General features: G+C 45.4%; 1 protein-coding gene across 4 annotated transcripts in view; it reads right to left on the minus strand.

Annotated features, from left to right (window-relative positions):
• TENM4 (teneurin transmembrane protein 4) overlaps positions 1 to 17,895 on the minus strand; it is a 3,002,963-nt gene that overhangs the window by 549,302 nt on the left and 2,435,766 nt on the right. For all 4 annotated transcript variants that reach the window (XM_063608694.1, XM_063608696.1, XM_063608693.1 and 1 more), the window contains one exon: positions 2,419 to 2,520. In XM_063608694.1, the coding sequence (XP_063464764.1) occupies positions 2,419 to 2,428 (10 nt within the window). In that variant the 5' untranslated portion in view covers positions 2,429 to 2,520. The remainder of the gene's footprint in view (positions 1 to 2,418; positions 2,521 to 17,895) is intronic.

Below are 17,895 nucleotides of genomic sequence, written 5' to 3' on the forward strand. Positions count from 1 at the left end.
ATAGGCAATTAAACTTGTCTAGTAATATACACACGAGGTAGAGACAGATGCTATGGAGAAAGGTTTAAGCAGAAGAGGGGCCCAGAAAGAACTGGCCTGAGAGGACTGCTCCATCCTGCTAGACTCAGATTCTGCAGCCTAGTATTTTTGCAAAACGTCTTTCCTCCTCCAATTTAGATGAGTTTGATGGGACCAACTACGTGGAAGGCCCCCATGTGGGGATGAGCAGCCGAGTCTCTTGGGCTGGGCGTTGGGGAACCAGGGAGAGAAAGCCCCCGGTGAGAGAGGGGTTGAAGAGGAGGAAGAGGAGACCACACTTCAGAGTTAGATGGGGTGGAGGTCTAGATTCAATGACTTTTAAATTTTAACTTTCATGTCACTATTACAAGTGAGTATGGTGAGGTTGAAGAGTTCAGCTTTTATCTTACTATGCTGAGTGAGCATTGGTTTTCTTATCTTAAAAAATGGGGTCATAAGAATACCTTATGGGGTTGTGGGAGTCAAATGAGATGCATCATTCAACTACTTGGCACAGTGCCTCAGTAAATGTGACCCCACTTTACCTGTCCCTCTAAAGAAAGCAAAAAATAAATTTTTTTTTTTTTTTTTTTTTTGAGACGGAGTCTCTCTCTGTCTGTCACCCAGGCTGGAGTGCAGTGGCACAATCTTGGCTCACTGCAACTTCTGCCTCCAGAGTTCAAGTGATTTTCCTGCCTCAGCCTCCCGAGTAGCTGGGACTACAGGTACCTGCCACCATGCCTGGCTAATATTTTTTTTACTTTTAGTAGAGATGGGTTTTTACCATGTTGGTCAGGCTGGTCTCGAACTCCTGACCTCAAGTGATCTACCCGCCTTGGCCTCCCAAAGTGCTGGGATTACAGGCTTGAGCCATCAAGCCTGGCCAAAAAGCAAAAAATATTAATGGAGCTCCTTAGAGAACCTATGTCTCTACTGCACAGCATTGATCTCAGTTTGTAGTTATACACTTGTCAGGGTGAGGGAAGAGCCTACCTTTGTTTTTATTCCTTGTGATATCCCCAGAGCTTAACATAATGCTGCACTCATGGTAAATCTTCCATATGTCTTTGTCGAATAACTAAATAAATGATTAATCAGAAGTTATGTAAGGTCCAGACTCCAGCACTTTTTATTTGGAAGACCTTTGACAAGACAATTTCTCTAAGCCTCAATTCCTTTCCTGTAAAATGGAAATCATATCTACTGTGGCAGAGGAAGTTACTGCTCCTAAAATATCCATGTCTTCCCACACCTCCTGGAATCCCAGAAATCAGGCAGGACCACAGGGCTAGTTCTGGCCAATGGGTGGTGTGTCACTTCAGGACCAACGCATTTAAGAGTCAATGTTCAACCTTCCAGTGATTTCCTCCTCTGCTACAGAGACCAAAGTGGCCAATCATCCAGGTCGTACCCCTAAAATATGGGAGAGATTTCATCAGCCTGGTCGCTAAGTCACTAGGTAGAGCAAAGCTTTCTACCAACCTTGGATGGATGTGTAGCATGAGAAAGAAATAAACCTCCGCTATGTTAAGCCACTAGGATTCTGGAGTTAATTTATTACTGCAGCATAACTAAGGCTAAAAAGACTCATATTTCTATCTTGAAAGATTGCTGGAAGGATAAGAAAAAGTGCTTGGTACCTAGTAGGTTCACAGTGGGCTTTCAATAAAGGCCATACTCCCTCTTCCCTGGATCCTTCCTCTGTGTCCTCAGCCTCCCTCAATGTGACCAGTTTTCACTTACAATTTCACTCCTCTCTGTACCATGTTCCTTCTCTAGCTTGAAACATCTTCCACTTTTCCCATAGAATCCAGGAGTTTCCTGCTGTTTTTTTCATTGCTTTTCTGCACAGCAATGTGAGGAAACGCTTCTAGAGAGCCATCTTAGGCACTAGACCTGGCCTCCAGACCACCTGCCTTCTGGACAGCCGTCCACTCACCTCCCCGTATCCTATTCCCCACTGTGCCTCTGATCTCACTCCAGTTCAGCTCAACACATAGCCACCAGACTCTGGGCCCTGCCCCCTGGTCTCCTGTACCCAAGAATGACCTTGATTGGCATTGCTGCCTCTCTGGTCCTAGACCGACATGTGACCTCCTTGCTGCCAGCACCCCCATCACATACCTGCTGGACGCCCGATCCTTGCCCACCTTGCCCTCCCACCATGCTGGCTGCCAGCTTGGTTTCCAGCAACCATTGCCACCTACCAGTCCTACTGCATCTGTTCCTGGAGAAGGCTACCTTTACTCTGGCCAGAACTCCTCTACTTTCTATGCTGCCAAGTCGTAAAAGCCTCCAACCAAAAAACATGCAAATGTTCAGAGTCTGAGATTGCATTTCTCATCAAGGCCACAAATTTGCAGCTAATGACAGAAAATCAGAGCAGAGAAGGGGACTGACCTGGCTCCATGTCAGCACGTTCTGAAGAGTCAGCAATGTCCGTGGGCCCTGCAGCCCTCTCTCCAAGGCCATTGGATCCTGGAGGATGGTGCGGGATCTTTTCTGTTGAAGCAGAGAACACAGATCCAACTGAGTGAGGTGGCAAGATGCCCCAATCTTTTCTCACAGACCCTCCGCTCCAGCAGTCATTGCAAACACACACTATGGGAAAATGAGGCTTGTTCCTGGTCCCACAGCAATGAAGAGAAGAAAGTGGGGTCCTGGCACCCTGCAAATCCCACACAGATGCTTCCTCTATGCAGCCTTCCTGAGAGGCTCGAATGTACCTTCCTCTGTTCTCCCATCTCATCTTGTGCTATGGGAGTAATGGTCTTGCCTTAAAATAATTGTTTACACACCTTTCCTTGAGTGAACTGAAGCTTGCGGGACAGGGACTGAAGATCTGCCCTTTATACAACCCAAGCACCCAGCACAGGGCTTGGAGCAAAGTAGGAACTGAGTGTTATTTGCACATAGGATTGACTGCATACTGTGATGGGAGCAGACAAGGAATGCAACATGGGGCTAAGGTCTAGGGTTAGTGGCCAGTGGCCCCCGTTAACAGTTCTGTCACAGATTCACCAGACAAATAAGTCACTGGCCTTCTCTAAATCTTACTCTCTTGCTGCTATGGTCTGAGTGTGTTCCTCAAAAGTGTTGGAACCTAAATTCCTCAATGTGGTAGTGTTGGGAGGTAGGGATTAATGGAGGTGCCTGGATTGTGATGGCTCTGCCTTGATGAATGGATTAATGCATTCTCATAGCAGTGAGTGAGTTATCTCAATCATGGGTTGTTATAAAGCAAGGCTGGCCCCTCATGCTTGTCTCTTTCACATGTGCTCACTTGCCCTTCCGCCTTTTCCCCTGGGATGAAGCAGCAGGAGGCCTTTACCAGATGCCAGCACCATGCTCTTGGATTTCTCAGCCTCCAGAACTGTGAGCTAAATAAATTTCTTTTCTTTATAAACTACCCAGTCTGTGGCATTCTGTTACAGCAGCCGAAAATGGACTAAGGCACTTGATCTGTGGAATGGGTCGATCTTCCTGTAATATACCACATGGGAGTGTTGGAGTCACCTGGGCAGAGGTCCTTACACAGAAGAGTCCTGGTTCTGGCCCAGCTGCTGATTGCAACCTCTGGCTAATGACTTCCCCCCTCTAAGCCTCAGTTCCCTCATCTGAAAGAAGGAAATTCTGAACTGGGGGACATGTGAGGTCCTTTCTGGCCCTAGAATCCTATGACTATAAATTTGATTTTCAGGACTCTGGGACAAAGGAGATACCTGTACAAAATAAAGGTTTTTCCAAATGAAGAAAAGAAATTCTACCCTACTCAAAAGAAGGGTAAGGGGAGGTGCTAAGGTTTTAGGTCATTTGCCTCAGGTCATTCCAAGAGAAGGAATAGGAATTTGAATATAGGCCCTCAAAGATTCAAGGTCCCTGTACTTTTCCTGCCCCATACTGCCACACTCACCCATAAAAAACACTACAAAATGCCTTATTATACAAGAGACCTACTAGGCTAAAGAATAAGGCATGAAGGATACACTTAGGCATAGGAGGTTAACCCCCAAAAAGCCATTATTTGAGAAGTTCCCTGAATTCATTTTTCCCAAATAGATCTAGGATCCTAGCTTAAAAAACATTGCTGTTTATTATAAGGTGAGGAATTGCTGGGAATTCCCATGAAAAACAAAATCCACTTAATAGTAAAATTTTGTTGTCTTCATCTACATTTACTATGTTTCTTTATGGCAAATTATTTTAAATAAAGAGTAACTCTATTAGGCAGGAACATTCAGCAGCCTCTGGCCAAGTACAGAGTATCCCGTTGGTACTCTCCAGAGACTGGCTCTTGAACTACCTTCAGGGTAGAATTTTTTTTTTTTTTGAGATGAGGATTTTGCTCTTGTGGCCCAGGCTGGAGTGCAGTGGCATGATCTCAGCTCACTGCAACCTCCGCCTCCCAGGTTCAAGTGATTCTCCAGCCACAGCCTCCTGAGTAGCTGGGATTACAGGTGCCCGCCACCACGGCTGGCTAATTTTTGTATTTAGATGGGGTTTCGCCATGTTGGCCAGGCTGGTCTTGGACTCCTGACTTCAGGTGATCCACCTGCCTCAGCCTCCCAAAGTGCTGGGATTACAGGTGTGAGCCACCATGCCTGGCCAGGGTAGGAAAATTAATGGGCACAAGTAAAGTTAACAAGAGTTTGGGAGTAAACCTAGAAAAATCCTTATAAACCATTATATTCATTAAGATTAAAAATAGGCAGTACACTAAGTAGGATATGACTGTTATTTTATGCATTTCAAATAGGCAATAATGGCTATTACATCTTTAATTTTTATTACCTTGCCTTGTTCATTAGAAGTTTACCCCCTGCCCCCCCTCCCCCCCCCCACAACCCCACCCCAAGTTCCAAAGACAGCAGGAAATTGGCTTCCTTGGCTACAACAATGGGCAAGGGAAAAGGTACTTTCTCTGGTGTTGGGGCCTCTCCCCAAGTACCAAATGTCTGGTGGCTTTTAGGACACAGAGCTGTTAGCTTTGTCCCCAAGGGTCCTGCTGGGGTCCTAGTCATGTAAGTGATATGTACGTTTTATGCTTGGATGAAACACTCAAATTTCTTTCTCAAGCTCCCTTTTTTGTGTTTGGGTTATAAAAGTCCATCATCTCTCCCTTCCCCTCACAGCTTCAGGCCAAAGCTTGTGACTTGGCTTCTCACCTGTGCCTTATGGTCCCTCCCCTCTTGAAGAAGCTGCAGAGCTACAGTTTTTACTCCTCTTCTGCCCTCATCCTTGCCAAGGCTTCAGGGAAAACCTCAACTCTTTGTCTTCAATCTTTCAATCTGTTTATTTCCTTTTCAAATCCCATCCCTAAATTCCCTTTTTTTTTCAGAGTACCTCCAGTAGATAAAACAAAGACAGTTAATGAAACTAAATGCTCATTTGTTGCTGGAAAGGTTTTAAAAGTATTTATATGCTAGCATTCCGTTGAGGGGAAATTGAGTTAGGAAGGGATTATGGCATTATTCATTCATTCACATATTCACTTATTCATTCATATACTGAGGATTGTTGCTGGATAGAATACAATAATGATTCAGAAGCAAATCCTGCTTTTGGGAAGCTCATAGGCTGGCAAGAAAAACAAGACATAGCCACGGAGAACTATAATGTTTGGCAGTTTTGTAAGAGAGATGCAGACAGAACCTAATGTGTGGACAGAGGATGGAGAGATCGCCATGGCTGACAAATCATGGAAGACTGCCTTGCAGCAGACTTTGTATAAGGTAGGGGACACGGAGACAGGGCAGGTACTCCACATAAGGGAGGAGAGGCATGGGAGGTAAAAGCATGACAAAGAACAAGTGTAGAGCTCAGCTTTCCAGCATGTGTGAGCTGTGCAGAGGGAAGTGGAGGACATCACACCCAACAAGAGATGTGAGCCTCAACAGGCTGGGGAATGTGGTCATTGTTCAGTGAGTAATAGGGAGCCTCTGAGTGCTGTTGAGCAGAGATGTGACATAATTGGAGATCTGCTCTAGGAAGATGAATGTGGCAAGCCTTGCACAATATGAATTGGAAGTGGAGTTGCCCGGGTCAGGGAGCTCCTAATTGTGTGCCAGGCATTGGGCAGGCTATTAGGTGCTTTGATGTTATTTAGCCTTCTAAATAACTGCAGGAGGCAAGCATTATCCTTCCAGACTTGCAGATGAAGAAAGGAGACTCTGGGGAATCTAAGCTGCTTGCTCCAAATCCCCTAGTGAGGAAGCAAGGGAGACAAGATCCAAACCCTGTTCTTTTCCTCTCTAGGCAAGTCATAAAGCAAGCTGTAACCCTGCATGACACCGTGTACCTGACACAACCGTCTTTCTTCTCCCAGTGCACCTCCTGCCTGTCCACCGGTATGTGGAGCTTGATCATTTCCTGGGCTGCCTTTCAGGAAGGCCCAGGTGGAATTAAATGCAGAGTGCCTCTGCTTCTGTTGGATTCCCCCAAAGTGACCACAGATCAAGGAGATAAGATGATGCCTTGAGTTAAGTCAGGTTCCAAAACAACAACTCTGACTGCAGAGAATTGCAAAGGTAGCAGGAAACCACCCTCCTCTCTGGCAAGGAGTGTTAGTTTTTGTCTTTCCCTTCTCAGCTAAGCCGTGGTACCTGCAGCAGTGGACACAGAAACCTGGGAGAAAATCTTCTGGATACCCAGGAATCTGCTGGGGCCCTGAAGAATGTCAGTGAGAAACTCAGCATTCCTGTGCCCTGGGCTGACCCCCTGTTTAGGGAAGGCAGGCCAGAGGGCTCCTCACGCACTCAGAACTGTATCATCGCACCTGCAGCCTGGAGGAGATGACCTCCCATCAAGATGCCTGCTATTAAAACTTTGTTTAAGGAAAATAAAAAGATATCCTCACTCTAAACATGGGACACAGTGATAGGTGTGTTCTATACTTGACAATCAAGGGTTCAGGTTTGCTGAGAGGAAGCCTGGCACAGTGGCAAGAGGTGGAGATTTGGAAGCAGAGTGGGGCTGAATCAAAACTCACCCAGTCACCAGCTGTGCAGTGTTGGCCAAACCACTTAGTTTTTTACATTTCTTTATTATTAAATAGGAATAAAAATAATGGACTAGAGAGAATAAGTACCTGACCCTTAGTATATACATAATAATGTAGAATAATTTCTTCTAGTCTTAAATGTTCAATATCATGGGCATTGCTTTCTCAAGGAGGTAGCTTTCCTCCTCACAAATTTACCAATTGAAGAAATGAATCTTTAGAGAAAAATGCTGAAACTACAGCAAGCTATTCCTATCCTTCAGCTAGCTCTTATGACCAGTGTCTTATAATTATTCATCTTTACAACTTTCTTTTCCACCAGACTGGGAGCTCCTTGAAGACAGTGACCACCATGTCTTCAATTCTCAGCACATAGTTCGGTCTCTTTCTACCTCAGCTACCTTATTTTGAGATCTGTACAAACTACAGAGTCTGTAGTTCTTCTGGGATTTTTATGCTCCCAGCCTGGTTTGAAGAGTGACTTTAAGCAACACCTTTAGGAGCACATCCAATCTTCTGAAAACCATCTCATTATCATGTAAATTATTAGCACAAAATACTTCACCTTGTTACTCTGCGAAGAGCTTTGGTTTCTAATCCAAGCTGATTATATGTGCCAACATTTTCAATAACATCTTAATAATGCCAATCCTCCCAGGCCTCTGGACAGAATCAGACCAGCTGGAGAGATCCAGAGTTCAAAGGCATCCTCAAGGGGCATGGCAGCGGGGGAAGAAACGAAGCATCAAAATTGGATTCAAATCCTGGCCGTGCAGTTGGGACAAGCCAGCATAGTGCCTGGGATCAGGATAAATGCTCAGTAAAGGTTAATACCCTTCTCCTGACTCCTGAGAAAAGTAAAGAAATAAAACTTGTTGCAAATAAACAGGGAGAGAAGATCCACCACATTCCTGAGTCCATTTAGAATATGGATTTTTTTTAAGCCTTTCTAAGGACTGGATGAAGCAGGTTATTTCATTTTAATTATGGCAGCTGCAGCTGCTGCTTGTGGACTCAAAGACCAATTTTCACATTAAAAAGGAAAAAAAAAAAAACCATCCACACCCACATACAAACTCACCGAGAAACCTCACTGCATACACAGAAGAGCATCTCCTTCAGAGAGCACGTCAGTGAGGTGGAAAAATCTGGAATGCCCTGCTCTAGACACTCAGAGCCCAGTGGAAATCCCTGTGCGTGCTCACCCCTGCCTCTCCTCCCACCTTGCCTCCTCTCTGTCCTGAACGTCAAAGAGCAGCTCGTGAGCCACACAGTGTAATGGAATGTTTCGCGGTGAGCAGCTGCATATTTTTAATGCACACAAGGGGAAATAAAGGCAGCAGATGGTTTTATGTAATCTTCCTATGAATTTTGAACTGAGAGTCCTCATTCATGAAGACCTGAAAAGGTTTTGTTGTTTTTTTTCTTTTTTTACACGTCTTCTGTGGGTCAAGCCAAACAGCTCTGGACATGCCCTGGTGAGGCTGTGTGTGTTTGCCTCTGCCAGGGCAGGGAAGCTGAGAGGAGCCTGCTTGCCTTCTTCTGGCCTGGTTTCCACTCCGTGTTCTTTCTTGTGGTTCTTTGTCTGTGAACACACAAGTGGTTCTCAACGTTCTCAATGTTCATAATGGAAAACTCAAGGCAAACTCATGAATCCTTCATAGGCGTAGGTGTGCTGTGAAAATCTGAACCTTATGTTCAGTCTTATGTTTGAAATGACTGAGGATCTGTGCTATGGCAGGGACATCTGTCAGCGAGAAGGTCAAGGGGAACAGGTGGGGCAGATGCACCAGTGTAAGAGAAAAGATAGCAGTTCCCACTTTTAAGTGAGAGCATGCAGTGTTTGGTTTTCTGTTCCTGTGTTAGTTTGCTGAGGATAATGGCTTCCAGCTCCATCCGTGTTCCTGAAAAGGACATTATCTCGTTCCTTTTTTATGGCTGCATAGTATTCCATGGTGTATATGTACAACATTTTTTTCATCCAGTCTATCATTGATGGGCATTTGGGTTGGTTCTGTGTCTTTGCTATTGTGAATAGTGCTGCAATAAACATACATGTGCATGTATCTTTATAATAGAATGATTTATATTCCTATGGGTATATACTCAGTAATGGGTTTGTTGGGTCAAATGGTGTTTCTTGTTCTAGATCCTTGAAGAATTGCCACACTGTCTTCCACAATGGTTGAACCAAGTTACATTCTCACCAACAATGTAAAAGCATTCCTATTTCTCCACAGCCTTGCCAGAATCTGTTGTTCTTGACATTTTAATAACTGCCGTCTGACTGGTGTGAGATGGTATCTCATTGGGATTTTGATTTGCATTTCTCTAATGATCAGTGATGTTGAGCTTTTTTAATACATTTGCTGGCTGCATAAATGTCTTCTTCTGAGAAGTGTCTGTTCATGTCCTTTGCACACTTTTTGATAGGGTTGTTTTTTTCTTGTAAATTTGTTGAAGTTCCTTGTAGGTTCTGGATATTAGGCCTTTGTCAGATGGGTAGATTGGGAGCTGAACAATGAGAACACATGAACACAGGGAGGAAAACAACATACATTGGGGCCTGTCAGGGGGCTTGAGGAGGGAGAGCATCAGGATAAATAGCTAATGCATGTGGGGATTAATACCTAGGTGATGGGTTGACAGGTGCAGCACACCACCACCTGTGTAACAAACCTGCACATCCTGCACATGTATCCCAGAACTTAAATAAAATTAAATATAGAAAAAAAACATAACAGGCTCTCATCTGAGAAAGATCGTGTGTTAAGAGGATATGCAAGAACTGCCTGTAAAAATGGCCTAACAAGAAGCACTGGCAGGGGAGAAAACTGTTCTCAAATAGCCACAAGTGCTAAAAAGCAGCCTGATGAAGTTTATGCTATCTGTGGAGAATTGTATCAATTTTCTGAAACTTGCTTTTATTTAAGCAATGTCCACCTTTACCCCTTCAAGCACATCATCAAAAATTCTGGGATTTAAAAGTGCAGGACTAACACAAAGTCTAGTTCTCAACCACTGGAGTTGTCCCAGACCTCTGGGCCTCTGCTCTGCTGTGTCCTCAGCCTGCAAAGCCTTCCCTCCTTCCACAGCCACCAGACCCTCTTTTCTCTATCCTTCAAGAGCCAATGCAGACAGAAACATTTCCATGAAGCCATCTCTGTTTTGCCCAGCAAACCCAACTGTACTCCCATGCCAAAGAGTCACCAGGCTAGCTGATTCCACCATTAAGTCCTAGGGGTGACCTGACCTCTGCCTAGGTCTAGTGCTCTTTGATTTCTTCCTACATATTATACTGTCAGTGCTTTTTCTAAAATGCAAACCTGACCCTCCTGTTCCTGGCTTAAAGCCCTTATTGCTCCCCTATTGTCACTGGGGGAGAAGAAATCCAAACTCTCCCCTATAGCAAGCAGTTCTTTTCACTGTCCAGCCTGGCCACCTTTCCAGCCCAGTCCCTGGCCATTCTCACCCCAGCCCCTGTATGCTCCAGCTAAACCACAGTGTTTTGAACACCCCACTGTCTTCCATGTCTCTTCCTTTGGCCTCGGATGCCCCTGTAGTGCTTGTCCACTAGCTTCCCTGGGCAGCACCCCATCATATTCTGGTGAAGCATCTCCCCTCTCCTGGGAACCCTTTTTCCCACTGCTCCCACCACGTGGGTTGTGACAGTCATAGGTGCTGTGCGTCAATTATTTCTGGCTCTCTACTTTCCAGGTACACGGTGAGAATGTCCATCCCGATAGGGCCATGTCACTAACTGTGGTGTGAGTTGTGAGCAGAAGTGTACCACTTTCAGGTGTTAGATTTAACTGCCAATACAAGACCCTCCAGAGCTCTCTTTCAGCACAGTTGGGATGGCTTGTCAGTCTGGGTCCCTGGGGACTACAATAAGCAGAAACCCCTCTCCTCTCACCATCTCTATTGCCCATGGAAGATGTGGAGGGTAAGACAGGATGAACTCCTTGTTCCTATCAATTCTCTATGATTTAGAGGATGATTTGTACCCAGCATGGACTGGCTGATCTGACAGACCCATGGGTCCCATGACGATTGTCATGGTCTTAAACAATCCTGCCTCACTGGCTGTCATTGATTGGTTCAGGGCTGGGCACCTTAACAACGCCGAGTTAGTCATCGTTCCAGACCCGGTTTCTTCCCTTGAGGAGACCAGAACCTGATCAAAGATGAACCAATTAGAATTCTTCCCTGGGATTTCTGAAATCAGTAAGTGAAGAAAGAATGTAGTATCTAGTAGTGCAAATGGTAAGATGCAAAAACTGAGAGCAGTTGGTGGCCATGTGGGTGTTATGGGTTGAATTGTATCCTCTAAAAAGAAAATATGCTGGAGTCCAAACCCCCAGTACTGCAGAATGGGGCCTTATTTGGAGATAAGGTCTTTATAGAGGCAATCAAGTTAAAATGAGGTCATTAGGGCAGGCCCTAATCTAATATGACTAGTGTCCTTATAAAAAGGGGAAAATTGGCCAAGTGGATGGCTCACGCCTGTAATCCCAACACTTTGGGAGGCCGAGGCAGGTGGATCATTTGAGGTGTGAAGTTGGGGACCAGCCTGGCCAACATGGTGAAACCCTGCCTCTACTGAAAATATAAAAATTAGTCGGGCATGGTGGCGCATGCCTGTAATCTCAGCTACTCGGGAGGCTGAGACAGGAGAATCACTTGAACCTGGAAGGCAGAGGATGCAGTGAGCAAAGATTGTGCCATTGCACTCCAGCCTGGGCAACAAGAGCCAGACTCTGTCTAAAAAAAAAAGGGGAGGGGGGAAATTAGGACACAGAGACAGATATACACACAGGGAAGATGCCAGGTGAAGATGGGATTCACGCTGTCCCAAGCCAAAGAACCAGCAGAAAGAAAAGTCCAGGACAGATTCTTCCCTGGCACCTTCAGAGGAGCACGGTCCTGCTGACACCTTGATCTCACACTTTAAGCTTCCAGAACTATGAGACAATACGTTTCCAGTGTTTAAGCCACTCAGTTTGTAGCACTTTGTTCCGTCAGCCCTAGGAAATCCACAGAGTGAGGAAAGCAGGTCTGCAGTGAGAGAAAGAAGCTTACACGCCTAAGAAAAGCAGACTGGAGCAGCAGAAAGGGTCAGAAAAAATCTAAACAGAATTAGAGTTCCAATTACAATTCTCCTGCATCTCTGCCTTTTCTCTGGCTAGAGGGTTCATCTGCTTCTTGGATTCTTGAGATGGTATTATGTCCTCCTGCTTTTTTTTGAGACTGGGTCTCCCGTGACTCCCAGACTAGAGTGTGGTGCCATGATCTTAGCTCACTGCAGCCTCTGCCTCCTGAGGCTCAAGCAAGTCTCCCACCTCAGCCTCCTGAGGCTCAAGCAAGTCTCCCACCTCAGCCTCCTGAGTAGCTGATGTGTACCACCATGCTGACTACTTTTTTTGTAATTTTAGTAGACATGAGGTCTCTACTAAAGACCAGAGGGATACACCACCATGCTGGCTATTTTTTTGTAGTTTTAGTAGAGATGAGGTCTTGCCACATTGCCCAGACTGGTCTCGAACTCCTGAGCTCAAGCAATCCACCTGTCTCGGCCTCCCAAAGTGCTAGTATTACAGGCGTTAGCCACCATGCTCAGTCCTTTCTGTTTTAAGTATGATGGTTTGGAGGGATGATGGTTCTGTGACTTCAAGCCAAGAATCCTAATGAACATTTTTATAATATTTAATAACGATCACGATCATCACCTTAAAGTTACGAAAATGAGTAATATGAATGGATCCATGTACTGGTGAATTGACTAGACCGGTAGCTGATGGACAAACAGGCCCACTGCTTCTAAATGCTGTCCAAACATGTCCCCAGAAGACAGAGACAAGGTCCCTCCTGTCTGGCTGCAATAGCCTTCATACATTCACACAGTTTGATCCTCCTGGTGTTTTCTTTAATCTAGTAACAGTCAGAATAAAACCTGAAAAGGATTTTCTTCTGCACAGTTATGCCTTTCTTCCCAATCCAAACACAACTGCATGCCTGGCCCCTTGAAATGCTCCAAAACAAAACAAGAAAGCCCAGCCAAATCCCTCATCGTGTTTTATGTTATTTTCTTGCCTGTACAAACTTAGGAACCCTTTGTTTCTTCTGCTCCGTCCTTGGACTTTTCCTTCCCACATTCGCCTCTGTCCAGAGCTGCTATATCAGCAGCAAGGGCTCCCAGCTAGCAGAGGGGGAGAGGGGTACTCTGAGGGAAGGCAAGCTGGAACTGATTAACCATCTCAGACTTCAGCTGAAGGCCCCCTGAAGCAATTTACCAGCCTCCTGGAATAACCATTGAACACAGGCCCTCACGGGAAGAATGTGGCTGGATAACAGGGTATGGATTATAGGTTTGGTCTTGCAGAGCAGAAGATCATTGTTCAAGGTACATTTGAGCCTCTGGGACAGCCACCATAGTATGAATGAACAGAATCATTATACCTTGATGATCTGTAAAAGGCAAGATCCTAGCTCTTCTCTGAAGGACTAGGGACAGCAATGATACTCCTGAGCAAGATTTGATGACTACAGTGTTGTAGACTTCACCGCCCCCTCCCCAAAGTAAAACAGGCTCTTGATTTTTCCTCATTTATTCTATTCAGGAGACCTTACAAAACATGATGGTTTTTATCAAGCTGCCAGCTGGCTGATCAGAGAAATTAGAAAAGAGCAAGAGTTTTCTAGAACAGGTGGGGGCCAACTCAGCTTTGAACAAAAGTGGGTGGGTGGGAGTGGGCAGGCTGAATGGACGCTTTGCCAGACACTTGTCTGTTTGCTCCCAGATCCACTCCCCACACTGGCCTGCTCTGCTGTGTTCTGCAGGGAGCTACATTTCTCAGGTTCCCTTGCTGACTGGCTTCTGGGCAGGTTGGGCTAAAGAATGTCCCTGACAGAAGATTGGAGATGAGCAGACAGCAGCCAGGGTATCTTCACCTCTTACTTTGTCTTCGACAACATCCCTGGCAGTGGCCACATAACCCCCGTGGCTTCAGGTCCTGACAGTCACCCTACAAAATGATTCTAGCTCCTGCTGGATTATCCCAGCTTCTGGGATCTGGAACTATCACCTCCTCTTATTGTCCCTCCAGCCTTGGTTGCTGTCATTGGTTGCTGTCATTGGTGATTTCTGGGCTGAAACACATACTGTTTAGCTTCTTAGCTGTTTTGTCAACTGTTGGACCAGTTCTTTACATTAAATTCTCTCAATGGAAAGGTCGAGAGGGGTTTCTTTTTTCCTGCCTAAACTCTGACTGAAAAACGTGCTGAGAAAGACTCTGCAGGCAGGAGCGTCACTCTGTAGCCTCCAGGACAGTGAATGTGCAAAGACTCTCAGTGCTTGGGCTGGGATAAAGAGCCCCTTACAGCACTGACTGCTGCACTGAAGCCCAAGAGGGAAGAGTGATAGGTGGGCCCACTGTGAGACTGGGGAGGCAGCCCTGGAAGGAGAAATGGGGGACACAAAAGCAGGTTTTTGCTTCTTTCCCCTATAAGTCCAGTCAGCTTGCATGGGACTTTTTTTGCTGTTGGTTGATAAACTAATGTGGGAGAGGCCATCAGTAAGTCAGTGAATGCCAAGGAGCCTGGCTGTGACACTTCAGAAAGCTTGGTCAGGTTAGGGTGTTTGAGGCACTGCAGGAAAGCTGGAGTCTAATGAAACTGAGGCAGACCAAGAAAGACACCTGTCAGTAGATTGGTGAAACACTGACATCTTAATGGGATGTGACTTTCTTTAGTCATGTCTATGTAGCTACCTGCAACTGTAGAGGGTAGCATTGTCCTTCTAAACCCAGTGGGTGGGGAAAGTCATTCTTTATTGAGAGAAGAAGGGGTCAGGAATACAATGAGAAGACATTTTAGTGACTGCTGAGAGACAGGGCATCCTTTGTCAGTGAGAAAGAATTTGGATGTGAAAAAAAGTATCTATAAACAGACCAACACAGGCTGGGACTGAGAAAGAGACAAGGGCAAAATAAAGCCCACTAGAAATGAAGGGACAAAGACTTGCAAGCTTTCCATGGAGCAGGCCCCTCGGGTGGTGGGCCAGCTTCCCAGCAGAGGTCAGCTTCCCACTGCCAGAACAGGGGACTCTGGAATCCCAGAGCCAGGACACATTTGCTTTTTGCTTCTGCTCAGGCCCTTGTCACAGGTGGCCTTTTATTGACTGACCCAAGCATCCCAGACCAATGTCGCCCACAGGAACTGAAAGGACCACCAGGTGCAGAACAGAAGGGCTGTTAATGAACTGCCGCATGCCTCGCCTCCCAGGAAACCTCTCTTGGTTCCAGGGAGGAAACCAATGCCGAGACTCCAGTGCAGACTTGGTTGCCACCTCGCCATCCCCACCCACCTTCTCAGACCTCACGTGCCCACCCACGCAGACACACGTGCTTATTTCTACCTTGGTGAAGCTGAACGCATTTGTCAGGGGAGAAGCCAAGTTGGAAAACAAAGAGTCCTTTCTAGAGACGAAAAAAAACAAGAAAATTTGGAGGTTACATATGTTCCCCCACTTCATTTTTTTCTAATTTTAAAAAAGTCTCATGTTTTTTAATAAAAATTTTAAACCAGTTAGAGATTATAGAAAAATTGCCATGATAGCACAGACCTGCTATACCTAACACCTAGTTTTCCCCATATTAACACCTTACATTAGTATGGTTCATTTGTTATAATGAATGAACCAATATTGAAACATTATTATTAAATGAAGTCCATGATTTATTCAGATGTCTTTCGTTTTTCCCTAATGTCTTTTTCTGCTCTGGAATCCCATGCAGGACACATTACATTTAGTCATCATGTGTCCTCAGGCTCCTCTTGGCTATGACAGTTTTTTAGATGTTCTTTGTTTTTGATGGCCTTGACCGTTAGTGTGAGTATTGGAAAGGTTTTTGTAGGATGCCCCACTATTGGAATTTGTCTAATGTTCTTCTCATGATAAGACTGGGGTTGTGAACTATTGGGATGAACCGTCCCTTATGTTTTTAACCATTTTTTGGTTGCAAAAGCCATGACTGTACTCCTACTGGGCCCCTGGCCAAAAGCTCAGGGAGCAGCCTTGGTAGACAGGTTCTGCCATCCTGGCAGCATCTACGCAGTCTCTGCTAGCTTCCACCCTCAGAAGACCAAAAAGCCCTCATAGTCTGTCCACAACCTACTTCTCCAGCATCAAGTCCTGAATTTTCTTTCTATCTTCCACACCAGATTTGCTTGCAGTTTTCCAAACATGCCCATATCCTTTCATAGTTTCACGTCTATACTTTTGCTGTTTCTTCTGCCAAAAATGCCATTCTTCCCCTTGGCTAACTTAAAACTCCCCTCAGAAGTCAGAGCCTAGCACAAAATCCTCCTCTTGGGAGCCTTCTTTGATCCACCACTCCAAATGTAATTGAACCCTGTCTTCTCTGTGCCAACACTGCACATTCCTGTCCATTCTTAACCACCCTGCTTACCACCCTAGCACCCTTCAGCATTGGACATTGTATGTTCATTAACTTGTTTATTGTTTGTCTCCTCTGCCAGAATAGAAGCCTCATGACATTGGTCTGTTTTGTTTATTGCTACATTGAAAGGACAGTGCTTGACACACAGCAGGCACTCAATTATTAATATTTGCTGAATGAATGAGTGATACTGCTGGAGCATTTCCTACACTTTTTTTTTTTAACAGACAAAGTCTTGCTCTTTAATCCAGGCTGGAGTGTAGTGGTGTGATCACAGCTCACTGCAGCCTGGAACTCCTGGGCTCAAGTGATCCTCCTGCCTTAGCCTCCCAAGTTGCTGCAACTACAGCTGCATATCACCATGTTTGGCTAACTTTTTTTTTTTTTTTTTTTTTTTCTTGTAGTAGAGATGGCGTCTTGCTATGTTTCCCAGGCTGGTTCTACATCCTTTACAGTTATTTGGGCATGTATCTGTTTCTTAAGGTAGACTATGAACTTCTCGAGGAAGGACCAGATATAGATCCTGTTTAATGAAGGAAGGCTTGACAAAGAAGCTGGCATTTTCGCCACACCTTGAAGACCATTTCAGGACACGCTGGTCATCCTTAGCCACTGTTCCTTCTTTCAGGACATCACCCCACACTCTCTGGAGGAGTATCTCCATGTGGCTGGAAGAGACATACGGTGTATTATGCAAGGTCTTCTCCAGAAGTTTACAATCTAAGAGCTTCGAAGCAGTGGCAAGGCCCCTGTCTTTCTAGACTAGACTTCCGACCTTGAACACTGCCCCTGCTCTATTACTAGGTGGTCAGGGCCATCTCCAAGAACCGTCCCCAATAACTAATTTGATAAGGCAGAAACAGCAGCAGCTCTGAAACCCAAGGAGTGGGGTCCAGCCTCTGCCTGTGGCTAGCTTGGGAACCATGGACAACTTCTCTGAGCCTTAGTTCCTTCACCAGATAACGGAAATAACATTAATACTTACAATGCTATTAGAGACTTACTGCGAGGACCTATTGAAAAACAAATAGCAAATCACTTTATAAAAGTCAAGTGTGATCTAAGGCATTTTTTACTGTCATCAGCAGCAAGTATCCCAGGCCTCATGTTTTCTGAGCCCGTGACATTTGGCCAATGACAATGGAGACAGGCAGTGGGCAGGGAGATGAGAGCTACCAGGTAGAGTTTTAAAGGCAAGTTACTGGGCCTTTGGACTAAGATCAAAATCAAGTGTGTAATACACACATATAAGCCAACCACATGTTTATGGTACAATAGCTTTGTCTTCTGGCTGCCTAACAAGAGCCCTCAGGCTGAGGGCTGCACATCCACCTTGGATGTTTCTTTCAGCCCACCGGACTCACTGGGGTTGGGGAAAAGGTATGTGTTACCCGGGGAAACCCACTTCCAACCTGG

Source organism: Pan paniscus, chromosome 9, assembly GCF_029289425.2.
Source record: "Pan paniscus chromosome 9, NHGRI_mPanPan1-v2.0_pri, whole genome shotgun sequence".
In the NCBI taxonomy this organism is placed as follows: Eukaryota; Metazoa; Chordata; class Mammalia; order Primates; family Hominidae; genus Pan; species Pan paniscus.